Source organism: Nomascus leucogenys, chromosome 18 (genome assembly GCF_006542625.1).
Source record: "Nomascus leucogenys isolate Asia chromosome 18, Asia_NLE_v1, whole genome shotgun sequence".
In the NCBI taxonomy this organism is placed as follows: domain Eukaryota; kingdom Metazoa; phylum Chordata; class Mammalia; order Primates; family Hylobatidae; genus Nomascus; species Nomascus leucogenys.
Window position 1 is genome coordinate 7,293,258 of NC_044398.1, and position 24,689 is coordinate 7,317,946.

Consider the following 24,689-nt stretch of genomic DNA (forward strand, 5'->3'; position numbering starts at 1 on the left):
ATTTAGAATGAAAATGTAAGAACTGGTCTCAACATTTTTTACTCAAGGTTAATGTCTCCTTATTTTGTACAGAAATTTTAAGAGGCAGTGTTATCTGGTGTGCAACAGATTGAACATAAATAGGGAATTAAAATAGAGGCTTCTTTAGCAAAGCACACTAATTTACAGTATAAAGTGGTAATTGACACTTCAAGAAAAAAAAAGAAAACAAAAACTTTTTAATGCTAGAGTGATTCTAAAGAACAGTCTGAAAGAATTTATTTAAAAATCATACTTGCCTCATAAGACTTGAAGAGCACAGAGCATTACCACATTGTTGTGGTATAGTACAGTGATAGATCTTAACATCCTGCAGCATTAAGATGTGAAATTATATTTAATATATTATTTCAACATGGCCAGAAAAGTTTGTAATTCCTTGTTGAATGATTTCCTTTCAAAATGGTTGGGTTGTCTTTTTAGCTGCTGGTGCTCGAAGGTGCTTGAAGGTCTTCATTATTCAGCACTATTCCATCATTTAAAGTTCCAGACAACTGGAGCAATAATGGTATTAATGAATAGAATGAAAGTATGGGATAGTGGCTATCCCAAAATGTTACTAAAAACTTAGCATTTTAAAACACGCTCTTCTACTGGTGGGCGTGAGACTGCTGTGTTCAAGTACTAGTTCTCCAAGACAGTAGTCAGGAGTCACTTAAATTTGATCTTCATGAAATGTGGATAAATGTATGCCCTGCTGTCTTACCAGGATTTGTGTAAGGATTAAAATATATATGAAAGTACATTTTTCATTTTAATGTTTTCTGCATATGTACAAACCACTTGCTAAAAAAGTTAACAACAAAAGTGGACAATAAACTTATTAGTTAGTCAACATTATTATGCAACATAGATTAACTTATTTTGAATTTAAGAATAAAATTGTGAAACCAGAAAGTAACTTTTCATCTTAACTTATAAGTGTGTATTCGAAGTAATGTTATTTAGAACACTTCAGTTATGATTTAGTGATGTTAAGACAACTTGAGAGAAAGAGGAAGGAGAAAATATTAGAATTTCTATTAGCTCAAAAGGCATTAGATTTTCTGTTTGCAATTTCAGCTGATACCCTGTATATTGGATTAAAGGAAACACGTCCAGGTTTTAAGATTATGACTTTATTTTTTAGGTTTATTATTTCCGACAAGGACATGAAGCCTATGTTGAAATGGCCCGGAAAAATAAAATATATAGCATCAATCCCAAAAAACAACCATGGCATAAAATGGAACTACGGGTATGACATTGATTTATTATTTAATAGCCCCAAAAATACAATTATGGATTTTGGAGAAAATTGTATCAAAGGTTATTATTAACACAATAAGAAACTGCATCATGAAGATACCTTGTTTAATTGAAGCAGTGCTAGAGAGTAGCAGGTGTTTAATTTTCATCCAGAGAAACACAAGATTTGACTGAATTTATATACTCCAGTGCAGTTTATGGGTTGGGTACAAAATTTAGTTACAGTGAACATTAGGTAATAAGTCTAAGGTAAGCTTTGTATTCATAAATTTGATGCATATTTCTAGATTTGTCAGCAATAGTTCAAAGTTACCAATAGGTCTTTGGAATGGTGATAGAAAACTTACTTTAGTAACTATACTTTAGTAAAGTTCTCCTTATTTTTCTTTCCTTTTTTACTTTTTAAAAATTTCATTGTAACTTGCATACTATAAAGTGCACAAATCTGAAGTACAGAGCTCAATGAATTTTTACATGTACACAGTCATCACCATCCAGATCAATATTTAAACCAAGAAATTTTTTCTCAACAATGTTTAGCAGTCTGTTTTGTGGTTTATTTTGTAAAGATGGTTTCTTATATTCTCTGTCTCTCTCAGGAACAAGAACTTATGAAAATAGTTGGCATAAAGTATGAAGTGGGATTACCTACCCTTTGCTGCCTTAAACTTGCTTTTCTAGATCCTGATACTGGTAAACTGACTGGCGGATCATTTACCATGAAGTAAGGACTGTTGAAAGAGGCAATGGTTTTCTTAGTATTGTAGATTGTTTTTCAAGATTCAGATACATTTGAACATCTTTTAGGTATTTTTAGGTATGTGACCTAATCAATTTGTTTCTGTTTGTCATTAGATACCATGATATGCCTGACGTTATAGATTTCTTAGTCTTGAGACAACAATTTGATGACGCAAAATACAGGCGATGGAATATAGGTGGGTAATTTATTTAGAAGCTATAGATGTTTGATGTGCTTTTTTTTCTTAGTAAGTGATTTACTATTTTTCATAACTGAGAAAAAGATTATCAGAGAAATCTTTTTGCTATTTGTAGGAATGTTAATAGCAAAGTAAGATACTATGTCAGAGGTATTAAGTTTTGCTTAGGAATGAAAATAGTCGATGCTGAAATTTCAAACATTTTTTCTGTTACATTTGACTTTTTCTTTTCATGTTTTACATGTTAAGTTAAATTTTTGTATAAAAATATTAATAAAAGAATTTAAATTTGAAGCCAAAAGAAGCTTAACAAGATGTGTAAGTTTGTACTGGGACTAAAGCTAAACTGACATTTTTCTTTTATTGGTTAATCCTATTATAATCTTTAAAATTAGTATCGTAAACAGGTCTCAAAGAAACTAAAATCCATAAAGGTTTTCAGGCACTTAAGGTGCATTAATTTACATATAGATGATGTGCCACTTATGAGAGTAGTTCTCTTAAAAATTTCATATAGGACCAGTGTGTGTCATGGTGTGATGTGTACATGGTATGTATGGTTTGAAAAAGCACATCAATTGATATACCAGTCTATCCTTCAGTGCCATTGGAACGCATTGGCATGGTGGTTTGTCCTTTGTTAAAAACTTGTATGTGCTAAGGAAAATGCAAGTTATCAAAATTATGGACATGGAAGTTAGAAAATTTACATCTCGTACCATTTCCCTAGAAGTTTTGAAAGATGTGTTTCATCAAATAAGGGAGTAAACCAAGAAAGGGAAAAGAATGGAATCCCCTCAGGAAACAGGAAGTCCAGGACAGGAAAAGTTAAAAGGAATCCCAAGTAATATTCAGTAGAAGCCTGAGGATAGCAGCTACCTAGCAGGTCCAAATCTCCTTCAAGAGGAAAGTCTTCAGGGGGAAAAAATTGGAACACATAACTTATCTAACAAGTTTGTCTTTGTGGAAAATTACATTGAAGAATGTTTTTTACAGCTTGAGCTGTTAGAGATTGTGGGAAGATTTAATTGTAAATTCACTGAAAACCAAGCATTAAAAAAATGAAGCAATTATTAATTTTAGGGGAAACAAAATTATATAAGAAAGGAATGATATGCTATTTTGTTTAGGAGCAAGCAGTATTTACACAGTCATGATTAAAAATTGAATATGGATTAAATATAATACACATTACTTTTTATGTACAGTTGTATTGAGGTTATAGTTGTCCCTTAGTATCCACAGGGAATTACTTCCAGGACCTCCATGGATACCAAAATCTTTGCGTACATAGGTTCCAGAGTTGATCCTATGGAACCCCCGATGTGAAAAGTTGGCCCTTCCATATTCATGGATTTCACATCCCACTACTACTGTATTTTCAATCTGCATTTGGTTGCTGATGCAGAATCTGCCAATACAGAGGGCCAAATCTTGATTTATTGGAAAAATCTGTGTATAAGTAGACCTGGTCAGTTAAAACCCGTGTCTTCAAGAATCAACTCTGATACTGTCAAAAATTGATGAGTGAAGAAATCTGTAAGTCAAGAAGTAGTAGTTAAAATAGATGAAAACATTTTTCTTGGTTTTGGCTATCAGCCTTTGGTACATCTGATTGTTTAAATTTTTCACATACATTACTTGATATGATAAATTTTATTTTATTTTATTTTATTTTATTTATTTTATTTTTGAGACGGAGTCTTGCTCTGTCACCCAGCCTGGAGTGCAGTGCCGCGATCTCGGCTCACTGCAAGCTCCATCTCCCAGGTTCACGCCATTCTCCTACCTCAGCCTCCCGAGTAGCTGGGACTACAGGCGCCCGCCACCACGCCTGGCTAATTTTTTTTTGTATTTTTACTAGAGACGGAGTTTCACCATATTAGCCAGGATGGTCTCGATCTCCTGACCTTGTGATCCTCCCACCCCAGCCTTCCAAAGTGTTAGGATTACAGGCATGAGCCACCGTGCCCGGCTGATAAATTTTATTTTTTAAGGAGTTGCATTTGCCAATAAATTGCAGAACAAATAATAGAGATCAAAGTGCAGCAATATTCCAGAAGTGAGCTCATAACCTCGGCAAAGTAATGTGGCTAACGTTGGACAAATCAGAGAGAGTTAAAATGAATGAGCATCATAATTTTCTCATTTGGATCTTATAATTTTATTCTAATTTATGCGTTAGTATTTCTCTAAAGTTAGTATCTAATTAGTCTTTTATATCTGAGGATATATGCATTCACCCGCCGACTGCCATTTAAAATTACATTAGTAATTTTTACTTCAGCCCCTCCTCAGAAATATATTAAAGGCTTGCTCTCAATGGTAGACTTCAGTAGTAGTCCAGGTTCTTTGCTTAACTTTCTTGTTGTTCTACAGATACTGTTCATTATGATTGGGCACACATTATTCAGTTCTTCCTCTTTAGCATAATCATCAGTCTGTGTAGGGTCATAAGATACAGCTCTTTGAAACTTTATGTTTAGTGTGAAGTTGTGGTGGTGTCAAGAATGCTTCTTATTAAACTGTATGGTAGCTTCTTGTTAAGTATCACTAGTATGCATCTGAGGAACAACTGTCAACAACATGCAGTTGTGTTCTATTAACTTTTCTCCTGGCTCCAATTTTCTTTTTTATCATATTCTTTTACCTTGTTTTTCTAATTTTTAATTCATTTCATGCTGTATGTTTTTATAAACTTTTAAATCCTTTTTGGTAAGAAAATGAGAACATTACTTTTCTCTTTGAGTTTAAAAATAAAACTGATTCAGATTAATTGCTAACTTAATTTCATTTTAACTTAACTGTGTGTCGAAATGTGGATGCTTTAATAGAACGCATTACTCAAAAACTACCAGGAGGTAGACATCACCATTTCTGTTTTATAGACAAGGAAAATGAAGTTCAAAAATAATTAATATATTCAAAGTTACACAGATATATTATTTGAACCCAAGTCTTTCAGACTCTAGCCTATGCTAGCCACGAGAAAACTCAAGTACTGTGATAGCTGAGGAACAGGAAAGCATTGCATAAAGGAAGTAAGTGACTTACAGTTTTCTTATGACACAGAAGGAACATGAGAAGATTTAGATAAGAAAAAGCCATAGCATTTATAGCTTATTCAGGTCTTTGGGAAAAAGCAGGTTAAGTAATACGACGACAGCAGTCGGATAAGGAAATAGACACAAGGAGTGTCCTCTGTTTTAAAAAGAATAGTTGTTTTATTTTTGCTTCTTTTTTGTTTCCTTTTACAGGAAAGGGAGAGTGAGTGAGTATTAAGGGTGATTGAGATGAAGGAAGACAGGTTGGATTTTATGTTGTTTGTTGTTTTTAGCTCGGAGTCTTGATTGATTGTTGGTTGGGGAGACTTGCTTACAGAAAGTAAGAAATTAAAATAGACTAAGTAATTGTTGAGTGGAACGTACCTCAATTATAATTTTATTTGAGTGAAAAGTTTGGGTATACTGTTAATGATGAATTTAAAATGCTAGATTGGTAAAAATGCCTAAAACAAGTGAATTTCTGTATACCTTAATGAAATATAAAAAATAGTCTAATTGAAAACTGTTAAGTTACACTTCAAGTATGCTTACTAAATACCTTTTTTCTCTTGGTATTGCTGATTGTACTTATTTTTGGAGTGTGTGGTTCACTTTTTGTCTTCTGAAATCATACAGGCAGTTTAGGTACTTAAAGGTTTACGTTAGGAAAAAGCAGTGACAGCAGCCGTGCATTTCAGAATAATAAGATAGTTTTTGTTCTTGGCCAGGTGACCGCTTCAGGTCTGTCATAGATGATGCCTGGTGGTTTGGAACAATTGAAAGCCAGGAACCTCTTCAACTTGAGTACCCTGATAGTCTGTTTCAATGCTACAATGTTTGGTAAGGAAATATTTGTTGTATTTTAGTTCACCTAGGCTTGCTTTGAATTTTTTTTCCAGCTATTAAGAGATAAAGAGACTTCTTTTAAACACAGAAGCAATTATTTTGATAATTGATTTTATTAAAATTGTGATACAATAATTTAGATTTTTTAATATAATGATTTTTCTTTCTTTAAGCTGGGACAATGGAGATACAGAAAAGATGAGTCCTTGGGATATGGAGCTTATACCTAATAATGGTAAGTGTGTGTTAGGCTTTTTGTGTCTCCATTATGGAGTTAATTTCTTAAGAAATTATTTAATATTTGCTAACATACTACCACTTACAGTTGTTGTGAGTATCAAATAGAAAACATTCATTCAGCAAATATTTATTGTACACCTTGAAGTAGGGGAGATTCAGCAGTGAAGAAGATAGATATAACTCTTGCCTACTTGGAATTTATAGTCTAACAGGGAAGATTGAAATTAATTTATTACAGCAAAATATGAAATTGTTTTATTAATTACTATTCACCCAAGAAAGTGTGCATTTGGGAGGCAGAGACACTTTTGTAACTTTAGCAGAGTGCTTAAAGTGTAACATAATAGTTAAGGGGTCATGCTTTTGAGTGAAACAGACATCAGTTCATATCCTGACTTGTCATTTTTTATGTGATCTTGGCAAGTTCCATAAAGCCTCACACCCCAACTTTTTAGGACTTCGCCTTTGAAACCGTCAAAGCTAATACCTTCCTATAGGGCTGCTTTGAAGATTAAATAGCATCATGTGTGTATAGTGCTTATTGTAGAGCCTGACACATATAAGAGCTCAATGAAGATATAGTTATAATTAATAATGATAATATAACTGTCATTATGCATATGGCCTGACACATTCAAGATTTAATAATTAGCCTTAGGCAGTGAGTATGACATCTTCCTTGTACTGAGGAAAGGTCATTGGGACCAAAGCCTGGAGATTATATTTTCTTTCCACTTCATTGCCCATTTTTGTTTGTTTGTAAAAAATACAACACACATGCACAATTGCATAAGCCAAAAAGGGATTAGAAGGATATTGTCCAGATTTTAATAATGATTATTTATAGAGTAGCATTATAAAGACTTCATAAATTCTTTTACGTTATTCTATATTGTTTGATTTTTAAAAAATAATATATTACAGAGCAGGCGTGGTGGCTTACACCTGTAATCCCAGCACTTTGGGAGGCTGAGGCAGGTGGATCATGAGGTCAGGTGTTCGAGAGCAGCCTGACCAACATGGTGAAACCCCGTCTCAACTAAAAATACAAAAATTAGCCTGGTGTGGTGGCATGCGCCTGTAATCCCAGCTACTCAGAAGGTTGAGGCAGGAAAATCACTTGAACCTGGGAGGCGGAGGTTGCATCGAGCCAAGATTGCACCACTGCACTCCAGCCTGGGCAACAGAGCGAGACTCCATCTCAAAAAATAATAATATTACATCTCTTAGCAGATAAAAATAAATGAGATCTTTAAAAAACAAAAAGGAAAACATCTAATTTCTAACATAGTAGAAATAGTCTTTTATTGAGTTGCTCAGTAGTTATTGTAATCAAAAGTCAGAGAAAAAATAACTGTTGGAGAAAATAACCCAGTCTCGTAGACCTCAGAAATGAGAAAATGGTCATGCTGATAAGCTAAGATTAGTTCTCTGCAGGAATTATCACTTTGAAAATTTAATGCCAATAATATATGTTTTTATCTCACTGCTAAATTAGAGCTGTTTAAAATTATAAAATATCTTAATCAATTTGTAACCATGTTACATGGCTTATCTTTTTGTTTTGTTTCTCTCATTTATTAAAAAAAAGGTTTGAATTTGAACTCACATTGAACTGTTGTGAATATGATAGCAATGCAGCCAGTTGGTGTTATAATGCCTTGGATATTTTTTAAATGAATAACTGATACTGATTCACTATTTTGTTTCCTACCTAAATATATTGAAGGGTGGTTACTGTTGTTCTATTTGGATACACATTCATATGAACCTATAGAGTTTAATTGTAGTTTGTGATGAGAATTTTGATCGTACACAAACAGTGGCATATTTTCTAGTGTGTATCTGCCAAAACCTAGTCTAAAGGAAAAATTACCTAGCACATTTCTAGATTTTGGGTTACCACAACCCTCTAGTGATTCCCTCAGCTAAAACTGTTAAAGATTCAAGCATGCAGAAAGCATACCTTCATAATTTATGAGTAATAAACATAAGCATCATTTGTCAGTTTTCATAATTCTCTCTGTTCCTACATTCAAAAATTGAAGCTTTGATTGAAGTATTTCTAGAAAATGTCACTTTAGTTCAGTTTTACCTTGTGTATACTTTATCAAAGTAAACATGGCAATTATGAAGTGATTCAGAAAATTTTGAAATTTGCATATTTTATAGAAATGCTTTCTGCACATGTACTTGATTACAGAGCAGATTTTCAGGTGTAATTTTGGAGAAGTAATTATTTAGAGAATTACTGATAGTATCATTTCAAAATTAATTTAAATTTTAGTGACCCTCGAAACATACTTTCCTTTGTTAAAGAGTATATTTACAAGATCTATACAAAATATACTTTAATTTTGTGACTGTTATTTTTACATTCTAAAGCTAACCTGAATACTAATAAGTTACCATGTATTTGCAATGATCTGCTTTTCTATTTCAGCTGTATTTCCTGAAGAACTAGGTACCAGTGTTCCTTTAACTGATGGTGAGTGCAGATCACTAATCTATAAACCTCTTGATGGAGAATGGGGTACCAATCCCAGGGATGAAGAATGTGAAAGAATTGTGGCAGGAATAAACCAGTTGATGACACTAGGTAAGTAAAGCAACACACGAGTATAGGAAAAACTGGCAGAATGCAAAGTAATGGAAAAATACTGTTATTCTCCAACAAAAATTTTTTTTCACAATATCCTAAGTCAATGGTTTCAGACATTTTAAGTGGAATCTCTTTTTGAATGTGGTCTTAACACAGGACTTAACTATTTAAAACAGTTATAAATTAGGTTATGTTAGCTGAATTTTAGAATAAGGGCCTCCTAGAAGTGCCAGAGGCATCTCTGAAAAAGCTGGGTCCTCCACAACCCAATTTAAACACTTGACATATTTAGGCTGACATGATATGAATTAGAGGAGGAGGATTGAAAGCTGAATTATAATTATATGGATAGCTTGTACTGGTCTCCGCCAACTTTATATACACACACAAAGAGGATCTTTTTAAGGGGAGAGGAGAGGGTATATTAATTGCTTTGCCTTGTTAAAAGAAAAGAAAACAGTGACCACAAAACTTGATTATCTGAATTCTGGGCTTCTGAAGTAACTCTAGACTATGGTGGTTTGTAGCAACTCACTCTCTCAGTAAAGAATCAGCTGCAAAGAGTCTAGAGAGAAATTAACATGAGTAAGAGGAGCTGGATGGACATGGAGATTGAGGAATATTCAAATCTGAAGTATTTTATAAAATGCCAACACTTTATAGGAATAGCCTTATAAATACTACCTTAAATAATTTTAGCAATATTTTAGGATATTAAGTAGTATTATATGTGAATGAGCAAAAAATTGGGAGTGATCTTAACTGGTTTTAGTTTTTGCTGTACAACTTTATGGTGTGTATTGGGTCAGTAGTATCACTGAATCAAAACTTCTTAGTCTGTTTCATTTTCTCTACTTGTCTAATATTTCACAGAATAATGTAAAGTTGAGATAAAGGGATACGTTTGAGAAAGTCAAAGGTTAGATTTGAATGCAGTATGTTACAGTGTTAATAATAGAATGGCTTTGTCAAATATAGATTCAGGAATGGCCAGCTGTCAATTATGGCAATGTATGTGTACTTATTAGGTCTGATATATGTATATATAATTTGTTTCTTTCTCCCAGTGAACCTATGAATAAAACAATACCCCTAGAATTTGGCAGTGTAAATGTAGACATAATAAAAAGTGAGACTCTATGTCAGCTACACTACATTGTTTATGAAAAGACAGTGGCAGACTAATGATTACGTAGATTAGGACTTTTTAAGTCTTAATTCAAGCATAATTCTTCTTGAATTATTTTAGGCATACAAAAATAAATTTACAAACTTATCTATTTATTTTAGATATTGCCTCAGCATTTGTGGCCCCCGTGGATCTGCAAGCCTATCCCATGTATTGCACAGTAGTGGCATATCCAACGGATCTAAGTACAATTAAACAAAGACTGGAAAACAGGTTTTACAGGTTAGAACCATTTGATGTAGCTACTATCAAAGGAAAGCTGGTGGTCTTTCCACCCATTTACTGATCTTCTTTAGCAGTGTTTCTCAACTTTTTGTATATATGAATACACATAAGATTATGGGGATTATGATAAAATGTAGAATCTTATTCAGTAGATTTGGAGTGGGACCTAAGATTCTGCATTTCTAACAAGTCCCAGTAATGTCGATGCTGCTGGTCTTTAGACACTTAAAATACAATTCCTAGATCCTAGGTACAGTTTTTCCTAGAGGCTGAAATGATTTGATGTTCACTGTCTTTATATTGTATTTTATAAAGCAAGGCAAGGTATTTCATTTTCTCCTAGATAACATGAAAATATTTGTTCTTTGATTTTTAATAGAATATATAATAAAAATTATGTATTCATATTATGTATTTTGTTCTTATTTTGCCTATATTCAGCTTATCGTTACTTATAACACTGAAATTTGAAAATACTCAGTTTTTCATAGTTGTAGTTTAGCATGAAAAAGAATTAGAGTTAAATGGCCCAGGCATAATTTCAATTAATTTGCATTATCTAGGTAATTTTGATGAATGTCTTTAATCGTCAATAGGCTTTATTATTACCTAAAATGTTTTGTCAAAAAATATGTTTATAGTTTTTAAATAATGGAATCCTGTTTTTAGTTTTAATTTTTCTCGTATGACCTTTGCTTAGCAGTCCAACAATTTAATTTGTGTAACATTGCATTAGAAGTTTTTGTGACCAGTTATTTATTACTGAAGTCCTTTCCGTTATTCTTCTTTTTAACTTAAAGAAGCTTTATTCATATTTTGTACTAATATTTTTCTATATAAAATATGCCTTTGGTTCTTTTTATGACTTAAATTTTTTTTCTGTATCTCATTGTGAGGGGCTATCCTGTGCCTATACCCACTAGATGCCAGTAGCAGCCCCCTAGTTGTGAAAACCAAAATGTATTCAGACATTGTCACATGTCTTCTGGGGAGCATAATTGTCCTGGATTGAGAACCACTGGAATAAAGAAAACTAATATATTAGACTTTAGTTTCTAAAGATTTTTCTGATCTTAGGTGTGCTTGCTGTTGCTTCCTTGATATTTATCAAAAAGCGTAGAGATAAAGAGAAAGTCCTCTATGCTATGTGGTTCCCAGCCGTCCCACCCTTAAAGCATTCTTCAAGTCTTTTTCAATATCAGATGTTGGAAGTTTAAGAGAAAAAAAAAAAAAAAACAAAGGAATTCCTAATTATATTCCTCTTTCTCCCTTGACCCCTTAAATTGCTAAAGATTGGAAGTTAAACCTAGTGCTTCAGAGATGAAACAAGACATGGGTGGATGAGAAGGAAAGAACTGTTTGTATACATACACTAATTGTTGGACTGCAACTAGAAATATAAGCTGCTGATATCTTCCAATATTGTTGTAAATTTCTCACATATTGCTCAACATGGTAATTGCTAAAGTATACTATACATAAGGTTTGACTTACAATGGTTTGACTTAGATTTTTCAGCTTTACAGTGATATGAAAGGGATATGAATTCAGTAGAAACATACTTCAAATTTTGAATTTTGATCTTTTTCTGGGCTTGTGATGTACTCTTTCATGATGCTGAGCAATGTCAGTGAGCTACAGCTCCCAGTAGCTCCCAGTCAGCCATGTGATCAGGAGGTTAAACTGATACTGTACAGTGTATTGTGTTGCCATATGATTTTGCCCAACCATAGGCTAATGTAAGTGTTCTGAGCACATTTGAGGTAGGCTTGGCTGAGATAAAATGTTTGCTAGGTTAAGTATATCGCATGCATTTTCGACTTAATGGTATTTTGAATTTACAGTGGGTTTATCAGGATGTGACACCATCGTTAGTTGAGGAACATCCGTATTTCAAGATACGTTATATTTTAAATAGGCTTTTGGCGTTACCCTAGTTTTATAGTCAATTTAGGAAAAAAATATTTGAAAGACAATACTTACATGAATTAGAAATTGCCTGTTTTCCAACCTGGTAATAAACTCTGTTATAAACCTTAGTTATGTTCTTATTCAATACAATGATGACTTCCAGTACTATTTCACTGTGTAAAGGTTTTTGCTTCTTCCTTCACTCATTGGTGTTAGACTTCTTACAGTTTGTTTTTCTTTCGTGATACTTCTAGTTCAATCTCTTGTTAAACTATTACTGTCAGTTTGCCCTGCTGGTATTAATCTAATACTTTATTTTACACACAGTTTTCTATATGATACGCTGAAGATATCTGTGATTCTGTTATTAGAATGAGCCTTGTGAATCTATTTGAAATGCACAGTTTTTCTTTATGTTTCTATGTCCACAATTAGATACAGTGTTTTTTTTATTCCATATAATTGTATTTCTGTTCACAATCAGTAAGATTTTCTAAGTGTTTTCTTCTGTATTATTTTAAGTCAGGCCACATATTAGATAATATTCTCAAAAGTTGTCCTTGGATTTTTATTTACTTTCAGAAATAAAATTATAAAACTCCAGATTTTATTTTAGCATTGTCAATTAAGTGTTCAGAAAATAATTCTCATTTAGTTAGGTTTCTTGGTAAACTAGCATGCTATATTTTTATGGTTTTGTATCTCATAAGGTGGCTGTCAGTTAACTTTTCATTTGTATGTCATTTGATTACCAGTAATATAATTAGATTAAAATTACTTGTTTCCTTTTTTGTTCAGAAGTCAGGGTTCTTTATTACCAAAAAATGACAGCATACATGACAAAAATATATAAAGCCAAAACTTAAAACTCCCCTTTCTACTCTCCTGCAACTCCCCATATAGACGTTCTCCCTCCCAAAAAGAGGGCATTGTTAATACGGTGTGTTCCATTCCAGACATCTTGTATGCAAATACATAGTTATGGTTGCCCCTCTTTTTTTCCGCTAACACAAATGCAGTTATGCTTCTTTGAAAATGACTTTATAAGACCAATGGTTTTTACATTTGGTTTAGACTGAAGTTGAAAAGTTGGAATGTCTTGGTTTTAAATGATGTACACATATTTCTAAATACAAGGAAGTTAAAACTTCTATATTTTGTTTTTTTAAGGCGGGTTTCTTCCCTAATGTGGGAAGTTCGATATATAGAGCATAATACACGAACATTTAATGAGCCTGGAAGCCCTATTGTGAAATCTGCTAAATTCGTAACTGATCTTCTTCTACATTTTATAAAGTAAGTTATCTTTTCATATGTAATTATGATAGTTTTAATAATTAATGGCACTACAGTTCCTCTTAAAATAGAAAACACACTGTTTATAAAGAAGAAACATTTAAGAGTAGCCAAAATAGCTCAGCTGGGAGAGCATTAGACTGAAGATCTAAAGGTCTCTGGTTTGATCCTGGGTTTCGGAAGAAACAGTTCATTGGTTAACAATAAGAATGAAATCATAAAAATCACATTACCATTGTGTTGCAAGGTTAAAATTGTTTAAAAAAAGATGATTTTCTCAATCTGTTAGACAATAATAATAGTAAAGATTTATTTAACATGTAATGTTTTACCTACATTAACTCTTCTAACCCAAATAACAATCTTACAGGTGGAAGAGATCATTATCTGGAATTTTGAATTGAGGAATCTATGGCCTATAGTGGTTAACATGTATAAGGTTGCACAGTAAATGAGTGTCCGCCATCTGATTTGAGAATTTTTCATCCTAACAGTATATTGCCCCTGTCAAGTATATTAACAAGTATTTAAGTAGTCCAGCAGGAGACTGAATTTAACTTCCATGATTCTTCTTCAAAGTCAAGTTTACTTCCTCACTGATCCCATAACAAGAGTGATAACCACTATTTATTAAGGCAGAAGTGCTTTCCTTTCTTTATCTTAAGGATTTTATACAATCATATAATGAATTAAGCCTCCTAAGTTGAAGGCAGAGAAATGAAGTCTATTTTTTGTATAAAGACGCTGTGATTCTAAGTTATTACTTGTATTGAATGTTTTTTCCTAGTTGAGAAGTAGTAACAGCATTTTAAAAGCTTACTTAGCTGTTATCAGCTTTCATTTTTACATAATGAAAAATTCAGGATTATTCAGGTTTTTTTTTTTAAATAAACATCCCTGCTTCATTCTCATTAATGGACATAATCTTTGAGCTCCTTTTTGATTAATGTTTTTTAACTGAGGAATGCAGGTCATTTCAGTATAAGAAAACACCAAACATAATTAATAAGGTAAAGTTTGTGCCCTTTCTCTACCTTACTCTCTAAGAAATCTATTGCTTTCCATTGGTTTGGGGGCTATTATTGCTATGCTTTTGTTTTCCTTATTGAAATTAGTAATTAAGCATTATCCTCTGAAGACTCTTATGTCTGTAATTTTTTATAAGTGTTATAACTATGTGTATGTGTATCTGTTTTTTCAAAGAGAATCAGTAGAACTACATGAGATAGTATATTCATATTTCAGTGAAATAATTTAGATGAAAATTGTTAATACATTTGAAATAGTCTATGAAATGTATTTCTTTCAAACAGCTACTTTGAAATGTCTTTGAAATCAGATTCACGAAATGCTTAAAGCATTTGTATTGTATATTTCTAAAAGTAAATCTGTGGCATTTTTTTAGATGTGTATAGTTTGTTTAAAAATACTTTTTTTTAGCAGATAGTTTTTAAGATATTAAGTATTCCTTGAAATTTTGATTATTATACTTTTTAATTGAGTTATTTGGCAAAATTTCAAGCAATTGATACATACAAAGTAATGTAATGGATCCTTGGAGGTAGTATTTTTATCCTTTTAATACAGTTTCATAGGATAGATAAATCTGTAAGAAACTATAATATAAGGAAAACTGACAAGTAATAAGATAATTGTATAAAAGTAGGTAAGAATAGGATCACTTTTAGCTGTGATGATGGGGATTCAGATACATGGGAGGAGAAGTATGTTAAGAAGACATTGTATACAAGGTGTAGATACTGATAGATTCCAGAGACGTTAGATGAAAAGAAACCCATTCCAGGGATAAGGAGCAGCGTGAGGTAGGAAAGTTTAATTAAGGGTAATATAAATTGGAGGAGTCATAGTAGAGATACAGTGCTATAAATTTGAGTTGGGGCCACATCGTGGGTGGCTTTGAATACAAATCTAAAATGCAAGCTCTGAGAGCAAGGGGCTGTTGAAAGTATATTAACATGAGAATAAAATGTTTTACACTATGCCTTAAAAATGTTAATTTGACTGCAGTGTCTAATTTAATTGATAGAGAAGAGACAAAAAGCATAAATAGCAGATTGACTGCTGCAGTTGACCAACTAAGAGTTGATGAGGGCTTAATATTTATGAAAGTGAGAAAGGGACAGATGCCCAGACATACTTGGGGATAGAGTTCACAGGCCTTGACCACTGATTGGGTTTATAAGGAGGAGGAAGGGAAAGAATAATGCAAAACCAAGATTCCCATTACTGTAAGAATGGTATGTTGTTAAAAAAAAAATTAGAAAAAGGAACAAGGATATCTGGGGAGTCACTATTAAGTTTAGAGACGTGGAATTTTAGCTGATGGTAGAATGCTCAGGAGAAGGGTTAGGACAAATTGCAGGAATTTTGGAATTCATTTACACAGATAAACCACAAGTATGTAAAGTTATCAAAGCAAAAGGTACAGTGTCAAGAGAAGATGCCTAAGAACAAAGTTTTAGGAAATACATTTAAGAATAAAAGAAAGAGTTGGAAGACAAGAAATATATTAGCTGTTTGAAGACTGAGGAGTGGAAGAAGCACAGCAGATACCTAAGCAAAGACTGGGAGATGAGACTTGGGTTTGGTGTAATGATATAGTCAGGCCACACTGAAAGCTCTACATAGAGTGGAGGGGTCAGGGTTAAATGTGTGTGCATAAATTATTGGAGTAAGCCAATGGAGAAGAAAGCAAGCCTTCAGCTTCAACTTTTACCTTAAAATATGGTTTTAGGAACAAATTTTTAAGAAAAAAAGTTATCATGGCTCTAATCTTACATGTTAACATTTCCTTGTTATGTAGGGATCAGACTTGTTATAACATAATTCCACTTTATAATTCAATGAAGAAGAAAGTTTTGTCTGATTCTGAGGTATGTAATATTTCATTATGATTACCATATTTTCTTTATATAAAAAAATTTACATATTGTAGTTTTCAGGTAAAAGCTGTTGTGAAAATTATTTTTTGTCTAGTGTAGTTAACTTTAAAAAACAACTGGCAGTAAAATATTCTTCTTATAGTTAAAAAAAAAAAAATTTTAACGGGAGGAAACTTTTTAATGAGTCAGTAAAGTGCCCCAGCATATAGATTACAGGTGTTCCAGTGTGCAAAGGAAATAATTGCTAATTAATCAACTATAAAGTATAATGACATCTAAAATGTTTTATGAATCTGATAAATTCTTGCCTCAAAGGAAGAAGAGAAAGACGCTGATGTGCCAGGAACTTCTACTCGAAAAAGGAAGGTAATATAGTTTTAGTTTTAGCAGAAGTACTTTATATGAATTAAAATGTATTAAGAGCTTTCTTTATTTTTTTACTCTTAGCATTTTAAAAGACATTAAGTATTTCAAATTAGTTTCAATTACAAAATGTATGTTTTTTAGAACTTGGTGAATATTTTCTTTTGTTTGAATTATTGTATATTACCCAATTATCTAAGACTGCATTAAAAGTACAAATTTTATTGTATAAGTGCTCTTTTATTAATATATTTGAACACTTTTATCACAGGACCATCAGCCTAGAAGAAGATTACGTAATAGAGCCCAGTCTTACGATATTCAAGCATGGAAGAAACAGTGTGAAGAATTGTTAAATCTCATATTTCAATGTGAAGATTCAGAGCCTTTCCGTCAGCCGGTAGATCTCCTTGAATATCCGGTAAGTATTTTTGAAAATATTTTCTTTACCTGTCAGTTTGCTACATACCTTTTTCATGACAGTTGGCTATTTTAGTTACTTTTTATGATTATAGTTTATTTCTTTATTATTTTATACATGTTCTCATTATCCATTTGGCTACATAGAGAATCCAAATTTTGAATAGTGTGGTAAAATGGAAGGAGCCCTGAACCAAGACACTGTAAGAATTGGGTTATTCTGTTCCTACTGGTTGTGCAGCTTTGAGCAAGTCCCTTAGTTTTCTTATCTCAACTATTTTTTTCTTTTTTTGTCTTCCCTACGCTGATTCCATGAATTTATTATGGCAATTGTCTAGAAAAAAAGAATAATGCCTACATCCTTACAGGATTATGGAGATATAAAGAGAATATATAAAATTAGTTTTTAGGCTGGGCACGGTGGCTCATGCCAGTAATCCCAGCACTTTGGGAGGCCGAGGCAGGCAGATCACGAGGTCAGGAGATCAAGACCATCCTGGCTAACACGGTGAAATCCCGTCTCTACTAAAAATACAAAAAAAAAAAAATTAGCCAGGCGTGGGGGTGGGCACCTGTAGTCCCAGCTACTTGGGAGGCTGAGGCAGGAGAATGGTGTGAACCCGGGAGGCGGAGCTTGCAGTGAGCCGATATCCCGCTGCCGTACTCCAGCCTGGGCGACAGAGCGAGAGAGACTCAGTCTCAAAAACAAAAGCAAACAAAAAATAGTTTTTAAATGTGAAGCACTGTGTACAAATGTTAAGGTGACATTATTGTATATATTTAGGTTATGCCAATGTGTAATCTTTATGGAATACATGGTAAAAAGAGCTAAGTAAACATGATTCAAGTATTTATTTTGGCATGCAATCATAGCAATCTAAATTTAATGTAGAGTGATTTCTCATCCCTTTAAAAAGTAATTAAATGTTATATAGTTCAGGGGTCGGGCGCGGTGTCTCACACCTGTAATCCCAGCACTTTGGGAAGCTGAGGCGGACAGATCACCTGAGGCCAGGAGTTCAAGACCAGCCTGACCAACATGATGAAATCCCGTCTCTACTAAAAATACAAAAATTAGCCGGAAGTGGTGGCGGGCACCTGTAATCCCAACTAATCAGGAGGCTGAGGCAGGACAATCGCTTGAACACGGGAGGCGGAGGTTGCAGTAAGCTGAGATGGCACCATTGCATTCCAGCTTGGGCGACAGAGCGAGACTCTGTCTCAAAAAAAAAAAAAAAAGTTATGCAATTCAGATAGCATTCATGGTTTGAAATGAACATAAAAAAATGTTTTATAAAGACATCATGACCTAGATGTGGTATCATCGGACATCATTATGTCATCCCTTTAAAAAGTAATTAAATGTTATATAGTTCAGGGACTGGGCACAGTGGCTCACACCTGTAATTCCAGCGCTTTGGGAGGGCAAGGCGGGCGGATCACCTGAGGTCAGGAGTTCAAGACCAGCCTGACCAACATGGTAAAATCCCGTCTCTACTAAAAGTACAAAAATTAGCCAGGCTAATTTTTGTTCTAACTTACAATGATGAAAATAGAGAAATTTCATCAACAGATAAATATCAGAAAATGACTTTTTTCATGTCATTTAAAATACCAGAAACATAGAATGTTAAGTGTAGAAGAGAAATCTTTAATTCCAGCGGTATGATAAATTGAGCTAATTAGAACCTCACCTTTCAAAAAACGTAGGACTGAGCTGATGCTATAATGTTCTGGCTTTCATTTCTCTCTTTGTTTTCAGAACTTACCGATTTCACTTTGGTTCTTGCAAGCTCAGCTATGTATTCCTTTGAAAAATAAGTTGCAGTTTATTCATTGTTTTAAGCGTTTGTATTCTGGGCTTTGCACAGAAAAGAAGGGATAGAAATAAGACAATGTTTTTATTCTAGAGGCACAAGTATTAACACTATACAGAGATAATTGAGTCCTTGGGCAGTGGTGAAAAAGGAATTTGGAGCTGAAACCCAACCCTAAACCAGAAGTATTGAAGAACTGTACTCTGAATGAAAAGAATTGAATAATTCCTTTCACAACAAAGAATGTTTCCCCCAGTGGTTCTAGTGTCAGAGAGGAGAAATTTTCCTAAACTTACACTATACATGGACTTAGAATCCAAATTTGCACTACCCTTGTGTAGAAATCCATTATGGAAAAAATGTTAATCCTTAACTGAATGAACTAATGATTAAAAAAAAAAAAACACCTATATAAGGGAGTGATCCACCATAATAAGATGACAGAAACAACAAATGAAAATATTAGTACCCTCTCCCTGAAAATTTGAGTAATAGATTATTCTGAAGTACTGTACTTCATTAAAAAAAAGAGAGATGACATTCATTGTAAGATTACTGTTATTATATGTACCACCAAGAAAAAAGAAATGCTGTTGAATTAAACTTTGATAGATAATTTTGGTTAAAGGAATAAATGAAAGAATAAGAAACATAGGGGAAAAACATGTTATTTGAGAGGAAAAGAGGGAAGACATATTAAAATCAACTAAATAGAATCCTGGAAATGAAATGTATAATTACTGAAATTAAACTTACTGGACAGTTTTAAAAACAGATTAAAGAGATAGTAAGTGTAAAGATCTAAGCAAATTCTGTAGAATCCCACACAGAATGATAAAGAGATTCAGAGTGTGAAGGAGAGGGTAAGAGGTAGTGGTGGATAGAAAGCGAAGGTCCAAAATATGTCTAACAAAAATTTCAGTGGAAGAGAATAGACAGAATGGGAGAGAAGCAATATTTGAGGAGCTAATGGCCAAGAATTTTCTTTTTCTTTTTCTTTTTTTTTCTTTTTTTTGGGGGGGTACAGAGTCTCACTCTGTCGCCAGGCTGGAGTGCAGTGGCTCAATCTCGGCTCACTACAAACTCTGCCTCCTGGGTTCAAGCGATTCTTCTGCCTCAGCCTCCCGAGTAGCTGGGATTATAGGCGCAAGCCACCACGCCCAGCTAATTTTTATATTTTTAGTAGAGATGGGGTTTCACCATGTTGGCCAGGATGGTCTCGATCTCTTGACCTTGCCTCAGCCTCCCAAAGTGCTGGGATTACAGGCGTGAGCCACCATGCCCGATGGCCAAGAGGTTTCTAGAATTGGTAAACATTTGACAAACTATGATTCCTGATCGGGATATACAAGAAAAAAATCTTTACCTAGAATAAGAGTGAAAAAAACTCGACAGTTGAAAGTCAAAAAGAAAATCTTGAAACAGTCATACAGAAAAAATGGAGGAGACCTGAGACTGCTCCAAACCACTCACTTTACTGATGTTGAACTGATACTCACCTCTCTAAGATTTATAGACAAAGCTATTTATAGCTATTTATTTGTAGCTATTTATAGACAAAGCCACAATGGGAACCCATATCCCTTATGTCCAGTGCACCAGTTATATGTGATATTCTGAGACAATAGGCAAATGAATTTTTATATAAAGAAAGTAGTTCACTTTTCAAACTTATGAGGGAAATATATAAGAATGCAGTCATCTTTTACGTGTTCAAAATAATGAGAACAATATTTAGCAAATACTTAGAACCTGTCCCACCAGGTAAATATGTTAGGTGACAAAAAGTAGTAGAAATAAGAAAAATATAATCTCTTGCCTCTTGCATTACTCCATGATGGAGGTGTGTTGTTTTGTTAATTACTGTCACAGAAGAGAAAAAGAAAACTTCAGATAATCTACTTTTTATAATTCAGAATTGACTGTATCATCCTTACTTTATTGCAATATTTAAGGCAGATCATGCACTTCATATTTCACCTTTTATATGAAAATATTAGTTCACATTTTGAGTTTAATCAAATATTCAAAGCAAGATGTTAAAAATTAAATTTTTGATGGAAATGAATGGTCTTAATATTCTACAGCATTCATTTATTCAACAGAATTGTATTGAGCAGCTATCATGTACTGTACTGTGTGGTGGAAGCCCAAGATATGAGCCAAGAAAAATTAAGTATTCTACATAAATAAATTTTACATTAACCAAAATATTGCAAAACATTTTAAAAACTCATTTTTATATTTTGCCCAAATCCACAAAGTTTGTAAAGCCAATAATGTAAAATCTCCAAGAACTTGTTAACAAAAGAGCCCACCTCTAAATAATCTATGGATCAAACAAATCTCATGGGGATTTAAAAAATGCATTGAACTCAATTAAAATAAATTCAGTATATCAAAATTTGTAGGACACAGTTAAAGCAATGCAGGGAAATTTCTAATACTAAAATGTACTAAAGAGTACAGCAGAAAAGGAGAAGTTTCAAATCAATAATCGAAGCTCACTCCTCAAGAACCTAGGGAAAGAAGAGTAAAATCACCCAAAAATAAGCCAACAAAAGGAAATAATAAATAGCTGAAATCAGTGAAACTCAGAAAAACAATAAAGAAAATCTATGAAATTGAAAGCTGGTTCTTTGAGAAGATCAACAAAATTGACAAGCCTCTGTTAAGATTTGCAAAGCTATAAAGAGAGAAGACAGATTGTTAATATCAGAGAAGATATAGAGCATATCACCGTAGACCCTGCAAATACCAGAAGGATAATAAAGTAAAAATAAATAATACTACAAAGAATTCTACATATATAAATTTGATAACTTACATGAAATAGACCGACACTCAAAGTATAAACTACCACAACTCACCCAGTATGAAACAGATAACTCAGTAACCTATTAAGGAAATTTAATTTGTGATTATAAGTTTTCAAAAAAGAAACGTCTAGTCCCAGATGGCTTCACTGGAGAATTCAACCAAACATTTAAAGAATTAACACAAATTCTACATAATCTCTTCCAGAAGATAGAAAAACTCAAAATTCCCAACTCATTCTGTGAAGGCCAGTGTTCCCCTGATGTCAAAACCAGACAATAACAGTAGAAAAGAAGAAAAAACTTTAACCAAATAACAGCAAATAGAATTCAGGAATATATTAAAAAATGATTTTATACCATGACCAAGTGCTATTTATTCCAGAGATACAAGGATGGTTCAGTATTCAAAAACCAGTCAGTGTAATCCATCATATTAATAGGCTAATGAAAAAAAATCTCATGATTATGTCAAGTAATCCAGAAAGAACATTTGACAAAATTTCACACCCATTTGTTCTGTGAATGTGCATTTTGGTTATGGTAAAGTCAGTGCGGTCACAGGAGGAAATGAAAACAAGGCTTGGAAGGAAAAAGTTTATTATACTCAAGAGTCCCAGGCCAAGCATGGTGGCTCACACCTGTAATCCCAGCACTTTGGGAGGCCAAGGTAGGTGGATCACTTGAGCTCAGGAGTTTGAGACCAGCCTGAGCAATATGGCAAAACCCTGTCTTTACAAAAAATACAAAAATTAGCTGGGTACAGTGGCGTGCACCTGTAGTTCAAGCTACTCATGAGGCTGAGGTGGGAGGATTGCTTGAGCCTGGGAGGTAGACATTGCAGTGAGCCAAGATCATACCACTGCACTCTAGCCTGGCAATAGAGTGAGACCCTATCTCATTAAAAAAAAAAAAAAAAAACAGTGAAAAAGAGTCGCAGAAAAGTAGGGGCTTACCACATGCCACACAGGGCCACCGGGGAAGTGCTAGGTTTTGGTTGGGTAGGAGAGACCAAAACTAGGGAAAAGCTTAGAAATCCTTCATTGGGGTTTCTGCAGGAAATGCAAGGCAGGTCACATTTAACAGCTTATTATTGGCTAGTTTGAATAATTCCAGTGGGCTCTGGGGCACAGCTATCTAGTTGTCTGGTCCCAGCCCTAAGATGATTTAAAACAGGGAAATACTGGCTTAGTGTGTGATAGTGAGAAAAAGGAGCTGATTATGGCTTTATACTTGGGATTCATTGGTATGTATATGAAAGACATGTTCTCAGTGGAGCCCCTCACTAAGAATTGGCTGCCCCAGGAAGGGGCAGTCTTTTCCCAGGTCTGTAAGGCCCCCCATGTACCAGATCATCATAGGCCCTGTGAATAGATGGCAGATAGACAAATGCAGAATCTGAAGAAACAAGACATTAATTCATTGTAAAACCCCCAAGAAAACTGGGAATAAAGGAAAACTTCCACAATTTGATAAAGTACATCTATAAAAAGTACGTCTACAGCTAACATCATGTTTACTGGTGACTGACTGAGTGCTTTCTCCCTAAGAATTAGGAATGACTGAAAAATGTTCACTCTCACCACTGCTATTCAATGTAGTACTGGAAATTCTAGCCAGTGCAATAAGGCAAGAAAAGGGAATGAAAGGCATAACTATTGGAAAGGAAGAAATAAAAATTTGTAAAGGCAGTAATCCTGCCTTATAGGACACCTTCTTCATGGTCAGACGTATTTGATCATAATTTAAACTTGATGGTGCAAAGTCAAGTTGTTATACTTCAGAAAATATAATTGCATACCGAGGGACTGTTGAAAAGCTGCAGGCCAGGTGTGGTGGCTAATGCCTGTAATCCCAGCACTTTGGGAGGCCAAGGCAGGCAGGTCATTTAAGCCCAGGAGTTTGAGACCACTCTCAGCAACATGGCGAGACCCCGTCTCTACAAAAATTATAAAAATTAGCTGGGTGTGGTAGCGCCTGCCTGTAGTCCCCGCTACTTGAGAGGCTGAGGTAGGAAGGTTGCTTGAGTCTGGGAGGCCAAGGATGCAGTGAGCTTTGATGGCACCAACTGTGCTCTAACCTGGGCAACAGCAAGACTGTGTTTCCCAAAAAAGGGGGGTACAATACTCTTTGTCCCTGCTAAAAAAAAAATAGCATATTCTGATAATTTTAGATTTATATACCATATTATGATAATTTTCTGTTGCCCTTCCTGTTTCATGTGTGTGTTTTTATTGGTTCCAATCTGTTACCTAATTTTATACTCAATTGACTAGGTAGACACCTCAGGTGACATGCATGGATTTTATGACAAGTATTTACATTCGTAATTCTTTATTACTGCAAAGCAAAACTCCCAATGGTAGTACTGAAGTTGAGATTACTAGAACTTAGGTGTCTACATAAATGGGATGCTGGCATACTTCCATTGTTTTTATTTCCTTAAAGTTACAGTTGTGTTTTAATGAGTCAGACCTTTAGAATTTATAAGTAGTATAAAGTTTTGAGTTTTTCTTTCAAACTTTCGGTTGTAGAGCTGGGCTTTTTCCTTACTCTTTTACTTTCCCTTTTCCAGTACAACTCCATCTCCCAAGTCTCCAGTGAAAAATTAATAACTTCTGTGTTCTTGAATAAGAAAATTATTGTTGACTGCAGTATAAGGGGGAGAGTATGAAATAAATAAGAATTATTAGAAAAAAGGGACTCTTGATAAGGGGAACAGGAGTGATTATTAAGAGTTCTAGGACTTGCAGTAATCATAAAAATCCTGTGCAAATCCCTTTGCTGAG

At 33.9% G+C, this 24,689-nt stretch overlaps 1 protein-coding gene across 1 annotated transcript in view; it reads left to right on the forward strand.

Annotated features, from left to right (window-relative positions):
* The window catches only part of PHIP (pleckstrin homology domain interacting protein), a 139,295-nt gene that overhangs the window by 101,183 nt on the left and 13,423 nt on the right, over positions 1-24,689 (forward strand). Inside the window, exons 25-35 of the mRNA XM_030799018.1 lie at positions 1,169-1,276; positions 1,887-2,011; positions 2,143-2,225; positions 6,001-6,112; positions 6,292-6,353; positions 8,802-8,957; positions 10,251-10,371; positions 13,456-13,581; positions 16,406-16,475; positions 16,800-16,850; positions 17,119-17,268. Coding sequence (XP_030654878.1) covers positions 1,169-1,276; positions 1,887-2,011; positions 2,143-2,225; positions 6,001-6,112; positions 6,292-6,353; positions 8,802-8,957; positions 10,251-10,371; positions 13,456-13,581; positions 16,406-16,475; positions 16,800-16,850; positions 17,119-17,268 — 1,164 coding nt within the window. The remainder of the gene's footprint in view (positions 1-1,168; positions 1,277-1,886; positions 2,012-2,142; positions 2,226-6,000; positions 6,113-6,291; positions 6,354-8,801; positions 8,958-10,250; positions 10,372-13,455; positions 13,582-16,405; positions 16,476-16,799; positions 16,851-17,118; positions 17,269-24,689) is intronic.